Source organism: Haliaeetus albicilla, chromosome Z (assembly GCF_947461875.1).
Source record: "Haliaeetus albicilla chromosome Z, bHalAlb1.1, whole genome shotgun sequence".
NCBI classification, from domain to species: Eukaryota; Metazoa; Chordata; class Aves; order Accipitriformes; family Accipitridae; genus Haliaeetus; species Haliaeetus albicilla.
In genome coordinates, this window is record NC_091516.1 from 32,008,398 (window position 1) to 32,028,449 (window position 20,052).

General features: G+C 41.3%; 1 protein-coding gene across 3 annotated transcripts in view; it reads left to right on the top strand.

Annotated features, from left to right (window-relative positions):
- Positions 1–20,052, top strand: part of NTRK2 (neurotrophic receptor tyrosine kinase 2) — a 208,409-nt gene that overhangs the window by 123,202 nt on the left and 65,155 nt on the right. The window contains exon 13 of one of the 3 annotated variants that reach the window (XM_069776829.1): positions 15,326–19,209. The exons of the other annotated variants lie outside the window; for them this stretch is intronic. Within the exon in view, the coding sequence (XP_069632930.1) occupies positions 15,326–15,336 (11 nt within the window). The 3' untranslated portion in view covers positions 15,337–19,209. Of the gene's footprint in view, positions 1–15,325; positions 19,210–20,052 lie in introns of those variants that run through there. 3 annotated transcript variants of the gene reach the window in all.

Genomic DNA, 20,052 nt, shown 5'->3' on the forward strand with positions numbered 1-20,052 from the left:
TCAGATGTGTGAGACAGAGTCCACAGCCTGGACTTCGTGAAATGCTCTTTGCACTTAAGTCATTATAAACCAGGTTGTGCTGTATTAGCATGAACCTGTAAACCTCTTGCCTGGGAATTACGAACAGTGTTCAGTCATTGCTGTTGAAAACTGGGCCATAACTTTGTAGTGAAGTAACATCACCAGGTGCAGAAACCTTGCATGGATGGCAAAGCTTGCAAAGATTTTTGTCTCCTGAAATCAACTGGGCGATGTAATATCGCATGGGCATAAGTGCTGACTAATGCTAGGTGGTTAGCTTCACTAATCTTATGAGCTGTCACAGCCCCTGAGCTATTTGGTAGTTTCATTAATACCATGATATTTCAAAAATTAGTCTTCTACATCTCTGTACAGAAATCATAGTTGCTAAAGTGGCCAACTGAGCCTACCAGACCTGTTGAAACAGGACAGAAGAAACAAAGCCATTTTCCTCTATGAACGGCTGTGGTCTTTTCTTCATTCATCATTTAGCTTGGAGCCCAGTTCTTGGAATGTATCAGCCCATTGCTATGACATTTCTGTGATTAATGGTGGAAATGCAGTCAGTAAATAATATTGCTGTGTTGGCAGTAATGTGAAAACCAAAACCTGAGGAGAGGGCAAGCGTAAAACGTCAGTGGAAGTGCCCAGGCTGAGACTCTGAGGGCAGAACTTGGGTAAGAAACTGCTTGCAGGTGGTTTGGGGATTTCAGGAATCAAATTGTTCTCTGAATCTCACCCCAGTAACCCCCACCTCTGCCCCATGAAGTCTCTGTGGTTGTTTGAGTGCAACTGAAGGGAAGGCTGAGGCTGGAGCTTTGCCCTTTCATGGGGAGGTTTGCAAGCTCCAGGTTTCAAGCCCCCTAGGGTGGATATGTAGCAGCTGCATTGACATCAGTCTGTACTTCCCAGCTAATCTGTACTTGGAAGTCACTCGATTTTACCCCTAAAGATATTATCAACTATGGAAAATACCATACTGGGCAGGCTTGTTGATTACTTAGTGGGTGGTTTAGTGGCAAGACGTTTTTAGTGGCTGGCCATACATACAGCCATTGCGTTTCAGATGATGTGGTGTGGATTGTGGCTTTCATATGGGAAATTTGGGTATATTAATGGGATATTCTTAATATTTCATCTATATTTCTGCAGTTTGGGATTGTGTTCCCTCAAGCATAGGAGTGTGAATGTGCAGTTTAGATAATAATTATTGTACTTCCAGTTGGCCTCTATTAGGGAAGGTCTGCAGCTGATTACAAGTTGGCATAAATAATTTTTGTAAATTAATCTTGATTTATTTGGCTGACCTGAAAAAATGAATTTACAGTCTATAGCTCCAGTTCCACAGTAAAATCACTAATTGCATGTGTGATGCTAATTTTAAAGGCAGAAGTTTTGAGACCGTCCCTCTTCTATCCCATTTTGAACACTGAACTTTTCAATTTATGTTTAGGGATTTTAATTTATGTATCAGGGATTGTTACACCATTTAGTTAAAGGTGATCTCAGTCTTTTACTGACTTTCCTTCTTCTTTCACTATAGATTTCTTTTTAACATATACATAGCGGGACTTTGGTTGCCCCTGTTAGGCAGGAAAGTTGCAGAAATCCTCTGCTTCAGTCCACCACCTTCTTGAATGAATTTTAAGGGAGAGAAGAAATAAGAGTGTTATTCTTATAATTTTATCATGACTCCCACAGTACTGGACTTCTGTCTTTAAAACCATAGGTCTTGGAGTCTGGTGATGATGTCAGATTTCATTTTAGAATGAAAAAAAAAAAGTGAAGAAAAGCTTGAGAATGTGCACTAGACCCCAGAAGGCTAAGGAAACAGAAAAAAAAGATCTGGATTTGTTTTTCTTTGTTTATTACATTGTGGTTCTTTTTAAACTCAGTTTCATGATTTAGGAGCATTTGAGCATGACGGCAGCATGTGAGGGTGCAGAGCTGGCCCTGCTCTGCTAGCCTGGGGAGATGGCCCTGGCACGGACTGCCGCAGAGAGCAGAGGGGAGCAGGCAGATACCAGGACCTGCTGACTGGCATTTCCTCTCCCAGGCCATTTGTGGAAGGGTGCAGCTACCTTTAGTTCAATACCCAGTTGTTTCTGTGGCTCTGACCACTCACACCCCAGAAAGCGGGCTGGTTGCTCTTAGTTTTGGAGTAGGCTGACAACCTTCTCCCCAACCCTTGGATCACTAGCAATGGGCTATTTGATATAAAAAAGAAATAGTTGTCTGTATTTCCAGGTAGATTGAACAGAAGGAGGGTATGTAGTCACTTGGTTTGTATTTCTCAGGCATCCTTGTCCCAGGATTCCCACAGCAGAGCCTGGCCCCAGGCATGTGTTTCCTTGCTGGGTACACGGGCTGTCACTGCAGAGCAGGAACGTGAGATTCCAGTGATACAAAAACTGCTGGCAAAAAGGAAAATTCACCAAGAGAGCCTCTGCGCTGCAGGGATCTATCAGGCCTGTGACCCAGAGCAGGATCTGAGTGACCACAAAGGAACGGCTGCTGTAGTGGTTTCTTAGCGAGCTAAGCTGGAAGCCTGGGGATTTTCCATCAACTCCCAAAGTCTGCAGAGCTGAAAATTTATAAGCAGCTCATTTTCCTATAAAAGACACCATGACCTCAACAGCCAGAATGCAGAGGAGCAAAACTGATCAGTCTTAGTGAAATCCAGACTGGGAGGAGAAAGCTCGCTGTCCAAGCTGAACTTGCCACTCTTGACATTCATTGGTAGTTGGGATTCAGAGGCTGGGAGGCTTAATAGGGCACTCGCTTCAGGATCTTCAGATGCTGAAAACCAAAAAGCTTTAGATGCTGAAGGCCAAGTATGATTGAGGTTGAGATTACAAGGAGCGATATACATATTATATTTACTGGTTGTCCTGATCCCATTGTGTGCCTTGCTCTGGAGATATTTTATTGGCTAGGTAAATGTGTAAGAGACGTATTGGCTGAATAAAGATATAAAGATATATGAAGGTGTATTTTATCATCTTGACTAAATACTTCTGTAGTTTGATTGCATGTTTTAATCCCTGACTGCAGTCATCATTTAAAATGTGTGTCTTTGCAATTGTTCATAAAGTCATACATACATCAGAAATGTCAGCCATATACATGAGTGGTGTACTTCATTTGTTGCATTTGACTTCTGTTAATTGGGCAAGAGATTTGTCTCCCAGACCATAGTGTATTGAGTATCAGATATTTTTGCCAATGATGTGGTCACATATTTCCTTTGCCCAACAAATAAAATGTAACAGGGAATAAATAAATTCATGGGAAATTAGATTTTTTAAGTCCTGCTGCTCATTCTGAGACTCAGCAGACCTGCGGGTTTTTTTTGTTTTCCAACCAGATGGAAGAAATTGTCCCAATGGCAGAAGCCTTCAACTTGAAAAGCATGGGTTTCTACCTTCTTAAAAATTCTGATTTGGAAAGGAAGGAATATTTCCACATTTAGTGTGGAGGTGAACCTATAGAATCACTTTTGCCCCCAGAAGTTACTTGTGTTTCCGTCTTGATCTGTCCATGAAGTTCATTTACATCTAATAAAATAGGCAAGAAATCATGCTTTCAGCAAAATATTTGCATTTCATCACACAGACTGTTGTTCCGTGACCTGAATTATTCAGTAAACTACTTGCTCTGAGGGTCCAAATGCTGGAAATGCAACTGCAAGAAAGAACAGCTTGGACCCTGACCTTTAATTTATGAATAGCATGAATGTTTCATCACCTGGAAATATAGCACATGAAACATACTTCTGGCTAAACAGTGGATGTTTTAAGGAGATCTGAGCAATGAAGATCCAAAGTATGCATTTCAATTACAGAGACAGAGTACGAGGCGAGACAGTGTGAAATATGCACTCTCAGGAAAGTGTCCCGTGTCAAAATTCAGGTAGAGTGTGCACCTTCTTGTGTAAATATGTCAGGTAAACTTAAGATAGCACACTATTTTTCTTCAGCAGAGCACTGAAATGCACTGTCAACATTAAGCCCAACCACGGGCTTCATGTGAAGAGCCCACTTAAGGACTTTATGAAAGTTGAAATGAAATTAAATATAGGCGCAAGTATTCTCTGCAATTACGGTATTAGTCAAGATCAAAAAGCCCAACATGGTGCTTTTTTAGTAGGTGTAATCTCAGTGGCATCAGTACATTCCGTTTGTCCTTTGACAGTACATCTGTAGCAGAAATACATACACTATTTTGGCACCAAAATATGTAGCTAAATCAGTAATGCCTAAATGACAAATAGCACCATTTATATTGTAATGATAAAATTATGCCTTTCAGACTCTGTGCTCCATACTAAGTTCTATGGATGTTGATTTTATATATGCATGTGTATTTAAAAGCGTAATGGGAAAATAACGTGATGGAGGTTAAATGGGTAGTAGTTATATTTAAGCTGAATGGGAAAAAAGTAATCCATTGTGAAAACCTCCCTATCATGATCCTAAGCATGGGAGCAGGATTGGGCCTTGGATTTATTCCTTTGTGTTAGTGAGTTTTGGCTAAATGAGAAATACAGATCCCAGGGAAGCAAGGTAGTATAAATAAGAATAAAAGGAGAAATTTTAAGTCTAATAAATACGCAAATATGAGAAAATCAGAAGTAAATCAAATAACTTGTAGGCAAAATTATTTCATAAACCCTACTTCTGACTTCATCACCAAGTAAGTGCATCATTATTAAGGAACGTGAGTGTGTAAAACGCAGTTAGCCCTGAGCACAAGCTCACCCAAAGATGAATTCTGGGAGAAAATGGTGAGGAATATAGTAGTCCACAATAAGAATTGGTTAAGACAGGGTAGTATTTATCGCAGTTGCAGTGTGAGCCGTGCTGCTTTTCAGCTGTGTATAACATCTTCACACCTCCCCCTGGCAGCTGTCTCTGAGGAATTAAGGCTGTCAGTGCTTTGAGACAGTGACTTTTGAGGGTGGTTTAGCAGCTTGTGTCCTGGAGGAGATTGTGTGGTTGGCTTTACAGGTTTGCAGATCTGCCTAGTGCAGGGAGGCTCCAGATAGCGATGGGTTACGTTATGCGTAGAGCCATCAGAACTGCAGAAGGGTCCATGGCCCACTGGGAATATATGCATACCCCTCCTATGTGTATGAATGGGGTGTATTGGCTTGCATGTCAGCCCATGCACCCAGCAGGAGTTCACCTGCTCTGTTCCTCCCTTTTGTACAACATTTGTACTCTGGCTATCAGATTCTGTGAGAGAGGTGCTTTCCCCACTGCATTGCACTAGTGGTGGATCCGCAGGGCTGGGATGCAGAAAGCTCGTGCTGCTGCCCCTGCCCTGTCTGGCCCTGCAAGCAGGAGTGCTTATTAGCTGCTCTGGGGTGTCTGATCTTCCAGACTTTTTTACTCTGTGGTCTGTGCAGCTTAATTATCATTCTGTCCTGAGAAACCTTGAGAAACCAGCAAAAATGCCACTGGGGTTCATAAGGTCCAAGTACATTTGGTTTAGTTTTGACAGGATTTTGCTGGGGAGCTCCTCACTGTCTCAGGCTTAGCTACATGTGTATTATGGGCGGAGGGTAGGCCAGCAGCAAGTGAACCTAACAGCCATTTAAAACGTTCTCAGAGGTAGAAGTAACACAGTTGGTAGTATTCTGAAATATTCTGTAATATTCTTCAAATAATTTTCTTCAGCATTAACTTATTAATTAAACCTCCCTCTCAACAGGCTTATCATTTTCCACAACAGCAGTTGGGGAAAAATGATAAGGCTGTTTTTTTCTCACTGGAAGTTGTGTAATTAATATACCCATTTTAGTTCAGACATATATTCTATATAATAAAATACCTGAGCTCAGCATTTTTGACTCATTAAAAAAATATGATTACAGGGGTAGACAATTCCAGGAACACACTTCCATCATTAATTAACAGAAATAAAAACCCAGCCGCTGAAATGTATCTTTATGATCATCTTTTAGAGCCCTCCCTTTCACACTTTCCCTTAAGCTAGTTTTCTTTTGGTTTGCTGGACAGAAACGAGAGCACCTTTCGATACCAGCTGCTCTCTCAGCCAAGGATGCCAAAGGGACCTCTGCTTAGGGAGACTATGACTGAGGGGCACATGGAGAGACAGGCAGCCCTTGAGCTCAGTAGTTCTGGGCCTTGAGGGTTGGTGTGAATTTCTCAGCCTGTTGTTGAGCAGGACATTCCAGAGGACGGGTTATTGCTCTTCAAAGGCCAGTGTATGGATTAAGTCATGAGGCATACAGATCTGGTGTGAGGTGAACACTTGCAAGGTCTTATCTCTAGCCTATCAATGCCCATAATAATTGAAGACTATTATTTGCAGATTGCTGGGGAATCGCTGTGATTGAAGTAAAAACCCCTGCAGGGGAAAGAAGTGTCAAATAACCTAAGTCAAGACCCTGCAACAAGGTCTGAAATCGTTAAAGTTCTGTTGATGAAAAGTTGTGCAGTACCTCTGGCTAGTGACTTGCCCAATAGTTTTGGGGGGCAATTAAACATTTAAATGGAAAACATATGCATGGGGGTATTGTTTGCATTTAGAAAAAATATGTGGTGTATACATACCAATTACCACCTGTTTCTGTAAATTGCAGTGGATCTCTGTATAACTAATAATCTCTCTGGGGATTTTTTTTTTTTTAATTTCTGCATTTCAGGAATCTAAATTCCATTCTCAGATGTGAGGTAGGCACATGAAAAGAGCATCTCAAAGGCATTCAGATGCTAAATCACCAACTAACCAGTTTTCTGAAAAGCTCCTGAACAGCTTGGAAGTGTAAAGTCTGGTCAACAGAAATCAGAGTGTTAGTCAGCTTAGTACTTTGGACAATTCCAGTAAATGATTGCTTCGCCTTTAGCTACCTAAATGCCTTTGAGAACTGGTTGCTGGAAACTCCGTTGAAAGTCAGTAATTGTACAGGTCACAGGGTGCAGGAAAAGGCTTTCTGTCTCCAAGAGGATCCCTTGAGTGGCACTGAGTTGTACTGGAGGGTTGGAGTCAGAGTTAAGGAGATGGGAAGCGAAGCTGTCTTCACAGTGGCACTTCCTTCCCCCCTTCCCTCCTCCCACCTTGGTTTGTTTCCCACAGCACTGTAAAGAAAGAAAGAATGGAAAATGGGGTGGTTGTCTCTATCACATGGTTATTTATTCCCAAGATTGGATAGTGAGAAGCCAAATCTAACTTCAAACAATCTCCAGTTTGTATCAGTTTGAGGGGAATACAGATTTGACAGAATTTTCAACTGCCTTTATGAATACTTCTTTGAGCTACAGTTTCAGCTAGAGACTTTCTGAAGTGAAGCCATTCCCACACGGCTCCTTTCATTTCTGAGTGTTGCTTAGGATTTGTTTAGATTTGGTTTCTTAGGCTGTCTTTCAAGGATGTGCTCTGATTTTTTTGGTGCCCACAGCTTGGAAGGCCTGTGGCTGCCTTAACAAACAAAAAAGAAATAGCTGAAAACAATACCCATCAAGGGGAATATGTCCCACACAAAGTAGAGAGAAACAGAAAAAGAGAGAAACAAATGGCGAAGAAACAAAAGAACCTCAGTCTCAGCCTTTGGCAAAGAAAGAACAATACATGACTGATTTGCTCTGATGTCTTGTGCGGGAGGACATGATTTGTCTTGTCCCTGTTTTATTCTCATCAGAAGAAAAGTAACTGTTTTGCAGTATTTGCAGTCTCCACTTAAGAGGCTGTTGAGACTGGAATAGCAATGGGATTGCCTCCAGACAGAAATGCATTGACCAGCACTGTGTGGGAAAGCTTGAAAAGCTCCTGCTTGGGTGGTGAAGTACAAGGCAAAAGTTTATGGGCTTATTCTTTATCCTCCGATTTAGAAGTGGAAGTACTCTGTTACACAGAGTTGCTCTTTCCAAGACTGTCCATATTCTCATGTGCTTGTAATGCTTCAGTCTGTGAAGTTCACTTCTGCAATGGGGAGTGCACAAAGGTGCTGTATCAGCAGGTGAGACTAAAATGATTTGTGTTAGTGTCCAGCAATGCCATTCCTGTCTATGTTGATGATAAATTCTCACCTCATTTTGCATACTGTATCTGCTCAGTTCAGGAATGGACAAATTGCTACAGTGGATCTCAGCAGTAACTTTTCTGATACCTAAAAATAGCTCGTACTGTACCTGTTATAGAATCATAGAATTGTTTAGTTTGGAAAAGACCTTTAAGATCATCAGGTCCAACCATAACCCAACACCACCATGCCCACTAAACTAAGTCCTGAAGTGCCTTGTCTACGTATTTTTTTAATACCTCCAGGGATGGTGACACCACCACTTCCCTGGGCAGCCTGTTCCAATGCCTGATAACCCTTTCAGTGAAGATGTTTTTCCTAATATACAATCTAAACCTCCCCTGGCGCAACTTGAGGCCATTTCCTCTTGTCATATCACTTGGTACTTGGGAGAAAAGACCAACACCCACTTTGCTACAGCCCCCTTTCAGGTAGTTGTAGAGAGCGGTAAGGTCTCCCCTCAGCCTCCTTTTCTCCAGGCTAAACAGCCACAGCTCCCTCACCCGCTCCTCATAAGACTTGTGCTCCAGGCCCCTCACCACCTTGGTTGCCCTTCTCTGAACACGCCCTGGCACCTCAATGTCTTTCCTGCAGTGAGGGGCCCAAAACTGAACACAGTACTCGAGGTGCGGCCTCACCAGTGCCGAGTACAGGGGAAAACCCTTCATCAAATAAGTATCTAATAAACCTTAAGGAGTACATTTCTTCCAGGTCTTCCAATATGTAGAGATTAGCTTATGCTCTGTGACATAAAGTTTTAAGTACTGACCCTGTCTAATAAACCAGCAGATATTCCCTGTATGGCACGTAGCAGCTTCCCTAACATTAACAGCAACAAATTTATATCCTCCTATGGCTGAAACCCACACAACCAGGAGAACAGAGGAAAAGAGGGAGAGGAAGCAGCTAAAAGGCCCGAGAGGCTCATGGCTCGCTGGCAGCCCCAGCCATTGCAGCAGAGAGCTGATGCTCATCTGTCCTGGCAGGCAATGATGTGAAACAGTGTTAGCATCATCAGAGTTGCGTTAGTGTCCTGCACCTAATGTAATGACCAGGGTCAGCCTTTGGTAGTGGTCAGAGGGCTCTGAACCCCCACTGCATTCACAGTGTGCCTGGAGAAGGGACTGCTGCCCATCCCTCTGCAGCAGGGGAAGGGCAGAGACAAGTTTGCCATCCTTCAGCTCCTGCAGCCTGTGGCTGCCTTTGAATTCAAGTTGCTTTAATTCTCTGGCCACCACTGGGGAGGTTGGATTCATGGGCTGGACCCCTTCAGCTGCCACAGCCAGCCCCAGCAGGCATCAGACGTGAAGCCCAAAAGCTCTGCGCTCAACTCAGCCTTGCAGGACGAGTCCTTTCAGTCTTGTGCCTAAACCTGAGAGGAGACATCAGGTGCTTGTTTTCAGTGAGGTGTGGTTTCAGACACAGTAAATCACAGTTCTCATCCTGAAGATGTGGTGTAGGAGCACAGACTCAAGCCTCAAATTCACACAGTCCTTCTTGGAGAACACATTTCCTTTTCGTCTTGCCTTTTGCCTCTGGAAAGGAAGGCACAAGCCTTTTGCTTTCCTTGCAGATGCAGTGAATCCTTCTGCAAGCTAATCCGAACTCATTGAAGTCTTTTGCATTATGCATTCTGATGCAGCACGTTTCCTTGCTGGAATTGGTTTCACACGTTTATCACAATGTTGTATTGCACTTTAAGGCTGTAAGTTTTTTGTCTCTTTTAATGGCAGCATTTTAGAGAAGCCTGCATACTGAGGAATAAACTCAGTGCAAAATAAACTATATCTTTCAGAAATGAGGAAGGAGGCAGAAGTTTCAACTTTTCTTTGCAGCAATAGTTTTCCTCTAGAGGCTAAATCCAGAATTTACTTCCCATTTTGATCAACATGAGTCTTTCCAGCCTGTTGATCTCTGTGTTTTCAGTTTGGCCTCAACATCTGAAACAGGACTGTGGTAAATGGCTACATTAAACAGACTGCTAAGAGATTTATCTTGGACTGGTAAATTTCCTTGACTGCAAGATAGGATGGTTTCAGGATAGAACAAAGCACACAGGTGTTCATTGCTCCTGTGGAAGACAGCTTTGCCATCTCAACTCTGCAGCTTGTGTTTATTGACACAATATGTACACAGAAATACGTAGAGCACTTTCTATGGGAAAAGCATCGGGTGTTTTTCTTAATAATGGAGAGAAAGCGTACAGAGAAGTCTTTGAATTTTATTTGTTTTGGTCTAGTCTTGCGATGGACTCTGCCTGAGCGTGTGGTATTTATTTTTCATCATATGTAAAAGGCTGTGCCCACCCACAGTGAGTTCTTGGTCTCATTAGACCAGTCATCCCATCCAAATGACCGTAAAAGCTTTTAAGAAATATTTTGTTACGCTTTCTGTGACCTTCCTCTAGAAGTATGCTGCATACAAGCATACATGTTAAAATCCACACTATTCGTTAGCTAAACCATCTCAAGAGCTGTCTTCCTGAAACTTTGATTATTCCATGACTGCAACCAAAGGCTGTGCTGGGAGACATTTTAATGGCTGAGAGACTAGTCTCTGCCCTATGATAAAGAAATACGGCAGCAGGCTGCAGCAAAGTTGTGTCAGAATAGTTCCCTGAATTTCTCTCCTCTTACAGAGGACTTTTTTAGGTATCTCCCTCAGAAATACAGACAAATTCAGAGAAGTGCTAAGAACAAAGATGCCGCTAAGAACAAAACTCTCCATGCGGGAGTTTTCATTTTTAAGAAAGAAGGGCAATTATTTAAATGGAATGCAGTCTAAGGAAAGATAGCAATCCTGGGTTTAAATCTTTCCTAGATCCCCACGCTCTTATAGTAAGAAAAGGAAATATTAGTTTACAAGGTTGGGTATAAACGCTCTGTGGTCACAAGCTGCCCATCGTTCCCTGCGCTGCTTTCCGCTGGCAGATCCGGAGAAGCCATGTCAGTGCTGAGCTGAACTTGGAGTTTTGCATGGCATGTCAACTGTCTGGGTCATCAGGCTAAGAAGGCCATAGATCAAAGCCTATCTGAACATGTTTGAGCCAAAACCAGCAAGGACTGATTTCTTTGTGACTCAGATTCTGTGATGGAACAAGCTTTATCTAACCTCATCTGTGACAAACCTCATTGTCTCTGACAAGAGCGTATTTGAAGTTAGCTTTTGGGTTGTTGCTTTTAAGTAAACTAATGAGGCATTTAATACTGTGCAAGCTAAGAATTTCTGCATCCTGCTACACTTGAATTATTGAGGTTCTTGGTGTGTGGTGTGTTAAGTTGTACAAGCTGTAGGATGACTAAATAAAATCGCAGTTCTGGGCAGCTAGTACTCAGTCTGATCCACAGAAGGTGATGGTGATTCATAGGAGACAGGAGTTTCTTCTCCCCTCCTTTTCAACCCAGTGAAAGATGGTGGAGCAAAGCATCATGGAAAAATAGCATAAAGACTTATGAAATGCACACTGTACCCCTGAATGCAAAAAAAAATGAAGTGTAGGAATATATTCAGTCTCTTAACATGGTACTCTCTTATAGCAAGATTACAGAACAAAAGAAAGGCAATGCAGACTTTTAACATTTTCCTTGTTAACTTTAACAGGCAGCGGCTCTGTATGGACAGAATTCACTGTATGTCCTCAGGCTTTTCTACAGGGAATACTTCCCATGTTGCAAACATGGAGAAAATATTCTTATCTCTAGGTGTTGTTTAACCCAGCAAACATGTTGTTAGGGGTGACACTGTTCTACACATGGCATCATAAATATAAACTCTGAGACACAATTACTAATAAAACTCATTAGACAGGACAAAAATGAACCAACATCATAAAGATGAAGCAGATAAATCCTGCCCAGACAGTAGGGAAACTGCGGGGAAAATACAAAAGCCCATGACTTGCATGTATCCAAGCAATAACCAGAGAGGCCTCCAATAAGAAGTGGCACCCTGTGCAACAGTGATGTGTACAAATCTCCCTCTCCCAGACAAAGAGAAGGAAGGAGAGGGTGGGGGAGGAAAAAGGAAATAAAAGATAAGAAAGACAAAAGGGTAGGCCTGTTGGTCATTTACTCCAATTAAGCCAATATTTTGCAGCTGTGCTGCTCCAAAGTTCAAGCAATTAAAGTCACTACCTAGGTTTTGCCCTCCCTGACTTGAGGATTTGGATTCAGGGAGCAAAAGGATTTGGGCAAATAGGCTTTGCTTTTGATGCATTACCTGACTTGTTAAAAGCAGCAGTGTTTGATTAAGGATCTTTTTAATTGCCTTTCACTAGGCTGATGTGTTCATAGAGCTTTCCTTCTTTCCTGCATTTCATCCTGACAGCCAGCTAATTGAATGTCCAGGTTGGGTTGGGAAGGGAATTTTTTCCATGCTCTCCTGGAGCCTCAGTGAAGAGAACTGGAGGCTGGCATGGCACGGCCTTGTATCTGCAGCTTTAACCATTTGTTGATTTGGTTTCATAGCTTTTAAACTGATGTTTATTGCTTCTCTAGATGTTCAAGAGGGAAGTCCTCTTGAATACCTGATGGCATTTCATTATGGTCATAATTATAAAATACCTTGGATCTTTGGGGGGTGTGAAGGATCAATAGAGTACAAGACAGCTGAAGAACAAAAAGCTCTTCTGGGCCACAGTTTATTTCCGTACCCATCCATGCCCCCCCCCCCCCAGACCCCAGCTGCTACTTGTGCTGTTGGAAATATGAGAAAAAAGATTACTAGGGTTCCGGGATAAGGGAAATGTAACAGCAGTGCTTGTGATTATTAAAGGGACTGGATATTTAAGACATATCATGATTTGCATTGGCTGCTGAAAAGCAGAGGAGCCATTCTGCAGATTTTCTTTGTATTAGGAATATTAATGTAAGAGCACCAACCTTACTGAAGATGAGATGGCCCATCATAATCCAAATGGTGGGTTCTAGCACAAAAATACTGCTGTATGCAGAACTTTTGCTCTTCCAGAGGATTTGCACATCGAAGAGTATCTGCAGTAGCGTAGGAATTAAATTGCAGAATCTTTCTTTGATGGTTATCATTTTGTTCAGTCTGGAAGAGATTTTCTGAGCAATTACTTTTAACTCACAGCATTGAGATCAGAACATAAAGTTTGTTAAAAATCAATTGTATTCAAATCTTGGGTTTTGGTTCAAACTTCTGTAACTTCATTAGATCTTCCTTACAACTTTACCATGCTTAAAGCTGAGTTTTAACCTCCATTCTAGACATCTTTTCCACTTCCACATGATTTTTACTGGATAATTTTCTTGGGAGTCAAATTTGGTAGCCTCTGGATAAGAATGAGGAAAATGGTCAGTGGAGCAATGCGCTGTTGTGCAGGCATCCTGCATAGGCTTCTGTATGAGATTGGCATCCAGTTCTTCATTTGATGGTGGCCTTGAAACAGTGGTTCCTCCACCGTGATGCAAAGAGAGGAAGGTCCTAGAGCCTTTACCACCTTGTACAACTGGAATAATGCAACCTTTACTGAATTATTCCATCTTCAGTACAACTCCTCCCCCTCCAGAGTTCCAGGGTAATAGCTGATATTTTAAATGCACAGAAGTAAAGCTGTTCAAAAATAGACTCTTTCTCCCATGGGAGATTTCAGCATTTCAAAATTACTTTCTGCTTTAAAATCAGAACATAAGTTAAAGCAGAGGGCACTTGATTCAATTTTGTCTCAAGTTTCAAATTGAAATGTTGAAATGGAAAAATGTGCATCTTCAATAAAATTTAAATAAACTTTCCATTTTAAAATACTAAATTATTTGGACAAATATTTCAAATTCCTTTGGGGGGGAAGCTTTTTGCACTTTGGAATGTTGAATTTGATTCTTTGTTTTAGAAAGCCAAAAAGGTAACTGAAAATCGGTATTTTCCTGCTGCTGAATCTTTAAAACTTTATTTTACACCATTAACATTTTTCAGTCAGTTTTTCAGCTGGCTTTATGCTGAAATCAGTGCTGTGGGAATCAAAATTTTGAATGTCTTGACTTGTGTTCAATTAATATTTGGCACATTTTCTTTCATTCCTACACCTGTTTCCATTAGTTTTCTTGTTGAACTTATCTGTGAAGGGGAGGGACTCTAAAAGACAAAAGTGGTTGTATGTAACTGCAAGTGATATCCAACAAGTCCAAATCTTCTTGGATTAAAGGGTGAAACTCCACTGAAGTCAATGGAGCTTTAAGTATTGGCACCAATAGAAAATTTGTCCCATGGAGTGCAAAGTGTATTGTCACATCTTGAATGCTCTTCATTCGCATGATAGATGTTACTAAAGGTGTTTCTTTTCAAGCACTTATGCATTTATTATTTTCAAAACCCATTTCCTCAGAGAGGTCAAAAGCTCTTCTCATCACCATAGGGAGCCCATGGGAATTTTGGCATTCTGAAGTACAGCAGGTATCCAACTGCATTAAAATGTTAATGCCTTTTTTTTTTTTTTTTTTTTAACCATGCTTTGGTGGAATCTAATTATTTTTTGATTGGAAGGAAAAACATTCCAGCAGGAAAAATGTCACATTAAAATCAGATTACTTCCAACTAATCCATAAAAGAAATTCCCCTAGTGAAGAGGCCCTATCTCTGATTGCTTTATATCACTAGTGTGATGCTATAATACCATTTTTATACCATTTTTTTCTGGCAATTTTTGGTATTATCTATGCAGAAAACAGATTGCAGATCTCCTCTGAAAGCCAAATGTTTTTTCCTGCTTGGCTGTACAGTAAAGCTGGAATTTTCCCTCCTTGCCTATGTTGATATTTTTCCTTCAGAGCAGAGAACAATGCAATTATTTATTATTATTTGCACACATTAATTCAGAGCCCCAAGGTCCAAACAAGACCTCACTGTGCGAAGCACTGTGGGACTCCACAGCTGCAAATAACTCCTGCCTGAAGAGCTTTTGGGCTATAGTCCCACTCCTGTAACCTGGAGCTAGTTGGCTGGCCTGTGGGCAGGTTACAGACCTGGGGCTTCATGTACAGGGTGAAGTATGGGGGAAGGATGCTTTGTTGTCCTGCCTGCACAAGCAGGGAGTCCCAGGGATTAAATCCTTTGCCCCAGCTCACACAGGAAATCTGTGGCTGACGCTGAGGTGGAAGCCAGATCTCCTGCGTGGCCCCCTCAGCCCCTGACCCATCCGTCCTTCCTCCCTGGTGTCATGTTGGCCTCCAGCGCAGAAACTTCTATCCAAGGAATTTTCCATTGAGTTCTGCTGCTGATGAGTTTCTTTCTCACCAATAGGTGGAAACTGACAGCCCGGTTTCTCAGGTGACACAAGGAACGGTTCTGCCATCCCAAATGAGGCAGGAAAAACATCACGCAGAACAAGGAATTTTCCATAAGAAACTGTACCATAGCAACTGAAAAAGACGTTGAAGCACATTACATTTTCTCAGCTTGTTGCAACCTGTGCTTTGATGCAACAGGACATCAGAAAAGCGAAGACTTGGGGTTTTTGTTTTTCTTTTCCTCAGTTACTTCTTTGGCCAGGAGAGTGATTGCTTTAACTGGTGCTGCTTGATCATAATGAATTTATTGCAAGATTGTGTAACCTTTCCACATCCGTCTCCAAAGTCTGTGCCAGAGCCTGTGTTCTGGCATGCATTGTCATGCTATAGCTGGGGAGGGTGAGGGAACTACATCTGCAAACTTCCATAAGAGAACACAAGCTTTTGAAATTGTAGGATAACTAACCAAATGGGATGCAGAAATATTTCCAACAGGCTGGCAGCTGTGCAATATGTGGCATCGAAATAAAGTTGAGTCACTAAGAAGTAGTGATAAATAAGCTAGCAAAAGTTTCTGTCTTTTTTTTCTAAGCATACCCCAAATATGATTGTCTAGTGTAACATCAAAAAACACTGTGCAGAAACAAGTGGCTGTGGCATTGGTTTGGTTATAGACAAATTCTTGCTGTACTAGGGATAGCATTTAATTAAAATGTTGTGTAAAATCTTTAAGGGAAGTCTTTGCAGGGCAGATGTTTAGCTTGTTCCTGAGCAGCTGTAACAGGCTTTTCAGGGTGAAGACATCTAAATTAACAGGACCTAAAATGCTTAAGTGAGAAAACAGGAGAAAATCTGATTAGCACTACTAATCAACTGAGGTCTGGAGATTCCCTTTCTTTTGAACTGGAGCAGTTTAGTCATCTTCCTTTTCTTTTTTTCAGAGTTCATACTGCATGCTGCCCATATTTAATCTCTTGTGTCCTTTCCCAAGCCTATCAGCAGTTCAGTCTTGTGCTTCTCACTGGAGACAATAAACTCCATGATGTGGATGACCCTCCTCTCTTATATATCTGTAGATATGAATTACTGGGTGGAAAGCTGCAGCATATAGCACATTTGTTATGTATGTACAGTCTTCATTCACACTCACAACCTGTCCAATTTCTGAGGTATTTCTGAGGCAAGATGTACCTCTTTTCTGTGAGACTGCTTGTTTCAGGTTCCCCTCGATGCCAGTGACAGGCCTGTCACTGATTTGGGAAAGTTGTATCAGACTCCTGCGGAGCTGGGCTTGAACTAAAAATGCTATACGGGAGCAGGAGTCGTCACACGCGTCCTTAACTAGGGCTGCTGTCAGCAAGGTCCATATGTGAAAGCACAGTACTTTTGGTGCAGTAGCAGGGATAATACAGGTTCTCAAACCACTTGTTCCTAGCTACTGTAGCTAGCTTTCAACTTAGTTAATTATGGGCAAAAATACCGTTCAAAATAGTCTGGAGAAGAGATTTTTCCTGATGATGTTGTTTGGATGCTTAGCTAGAATAGCCCTCATTAGGATGCAGTTTACCATTTTCCCCAATTGCCACAGCAACTGCCATTTCTGATGCCTGCTTGGCACAGTATGAAAGAAAATGATTCCAGTAGCTCCTGTTCAGAAATCTCGAATTGTTTACATTTATGAAGGTGTGGAAAGGGAGCTACACCAAGTAGTTTTGAAGTGCTGGTTGTGGTATGTTAATCCCTGAGGGCCTGTTTATTTTTATGCAGGATTGTACATAAAAGACTGTAAACTAACAACGTACAGTCTGGAATAAGCGAAGAATTAGGGCACTTAGTGAAGCAGCAGACCTCACATTTTCATAGGTTTATAGCAAGTCTCTTTTTTTTTGTGTGTGTGTCTTAAATTAAGGGATGCTGTGGGTTTCTTAATTGCTTTCTTCAGCAGCTTGTCCTTGTGACTGTTCATCTAGAAGGACTCCACTGAATTTCCCAGTTTCCATTTTGTAAGTAAGAGCAGGATTAGTTTCATGGCATACAAGATAGCACTGAAGGCAATGCAAGAGAAAGTGTTGTAAAATCTTTTTTCTGCATGCGCTTTTTTTCTTTCCAGTTGCTTTTATTTTTGACTGTATTATAATGCACTTAAACTTTAAGGAGGCCAGAATCTGTAAAAACAAAAGAAAGTATTCATTGCAGCCAAATCTGTATCTGAAGAGTTTCCACTTGAGATTTTGAAATCAAGAAAGTGATGGCAGCGAGGAGTTTGGGCCACTGTTTTCAAAATACACCAAATAAGAACTTTGACAAATACAAAACTTACACTTCATAGCTTTCTGATACTGTCCAAAGAGAAAATAATTAATATTTTAAAAAAACCCACTGTTATGAAACAGCTAGGTAAGCATTTCTGGACTTATTTTCTAGGGGGGGGGGGAACAATGATAGGGGGATTTACTCAGCAGAAGCCTCATAAGAGTTGTTAGCCAAAATGCTGATGACAAATACCTTTTCATCTCTGTGTCTAGGTTTCAGAAGCAAATGATGTTGCCTCTCTGTAGTTTCTCTGTAAGGAAAAATGCAAATCAGTAATGGTTATTTTTGCAGTTAGAGCCTATTAGATTCTTGGAACATGTGGCTGAATTACCATTCTCCTATCGAAGAAAATGTTACAAGGGAAGAATAAATGCAACAGAAGCAATGGTGAAAGCAATGCACTAGCCTCTAAGTTAGGTGAGAATTTTAAGTGGGAAAATACGGGAAAAAACACCTAATAAATCTTGAAATTGGTTTATAAATAATTATGTTAGATTTTGACCCTTCCTCTTCTCCTTAAAATTCTGATCAGAAGAGCAGGCTAGAACCAGGAACAGAGTCCTGGAAATTGCTTGAGGACCATTTTGTGAATGTTGGACTACCAAAAGGCAAAGCAGCCCTCCAGCTCCCTAACAGGCTTCAGACCAGTCCCTCCTAAAAGCAGGTCTGTACTTGCCCTCCTGCTGGTGGTGGTCTTGCAGGAGGCAGCAGTTAATCAACATGCTTGTAAAGTGGTCTGTTAATGTACCCTGGTGACATCTTGTCTGAAGGGCTAACAATAATGCTTTGTGTACCTCAGTGTTTTAGTTAAGTGCAGACAGTGTGCATATCAGTGGACAACACCCGTCTCCTTAGCTGCAAGTGCCAGTTCTGAGCAACTTCAGACAAAAATCCAGCTGTTTCACTAGTAACAATAAAATTATGGTAATTTTTAATATTTCCTTTACTGATAAGCAGTATCTGGTGTTCTGCCATTATAGTTCAACAAATGTAGCAGTCATTTGTCTTGGTTACTGCTGCTCAAAATGCTTTCCAAGTACATGAGTATGTAGGCAGCTGGTATTTATTGCTCTGGGAGAGAACTTGAACTTCAGAAGGAAGCAGAGAAAAAAAACTACATTTTTGGCTACCTTTGTTCTGTGCCGACTACAGTTGCTGTAAGTATCATGGTGTACAGTAGTTGGAACAAAACAATTTTGTTTTTTAAAAGCAACAGTCATACAGATTCTAGGTGAGAAGAGAACTTTTTTTTTTTTTTTTTTTTTGCACGCATTTTTGGCTTCTTGCAGAGACTGCCAGAATTACATTTGCATTCATTTCAGTCTACAACAAGTATTACAGAAGATTCAACTGTAAGTACTTTCCAAATATAAAGGGCACAGGGGAGAAGGTGACTATGATTTATGATGACATTAAGCTTTTACAGAATATCATACGTGTGTACTAGCTATCGCCATAAAATTAACTGGTACTAATTGGTCAGAGCTGCCAACTCAGTCTGCTTATGAGTGTAACACTCTTCTTTAGGTCATGTTCATTATACTGACATCGTATGTCAGATCCTGAATAAAGTTCATTCAGCCATTTCTGCCGTTCTTCTTGTTTTCCCTGCTACGTGTGTGTGCTGCCATCAGAGAGAGTTCACATCTCGGCAAAGACTGGGTCTGTGTGCTTTGGGATATATGTGTCTCGGGTATCTGCCCAGTGGCCACTTCTCCAGGAACAGTGGTGCTATGGGAGGGCATCCTTCATTTGAATCATGCCTGGTGTTTTCCTTTTCTTGGAAACTGACTGGAACAAAATGTTCAAAGCTCTTTCTTCCTCCCTTTGCTCTTTTTTTTTTCTCCCTCTTTCTGTCTTTCACTTCTATGCCTCAAAAGGCTGTAACTGGATTCATTATTGTGTGATTACTCAGCAGTAAACTTCTATGCATTTTGCTTCATTTGGGCAGCTCCTGTTCCTTAGTGACAGCTGCTTGGCTCAGCACACTGTAATTATCAACTCAAAACCAAGATGCTTTTAGGTGCTGAAAGCACATTGGCAGAGACTGAACTTGTCCTCAACCTTGTCATGGGCCACAGCTTTAAAAGATCCCATTTAGTGGCTGGTTGGTTGTGTTGTCGCTGTTGGTACTGGGGCTCTGACAGATCATTATCATAGTGGACCTGTGGGAAGCTGTTGTTATCCTAAAGGAGTACAGGTCCTTGTTTTTCATTAGCTGCTGACATATTGTATAGTTGGCTTTTGATTAATGTATCTGTGTTCATTCTCTTTCTCTAAAATAAAGTTTTATTGATATATGGGAGGGGATTTATAAGTGTTAGTGAAAATTTAAAAAGCCCTTATTTAAACAGATGTCTGAAGGAAACTTTGCTGAGAAACAGACCTGTTGGTTTGTTGTCTGTAGTGGAACCAAGGCACTGTCTG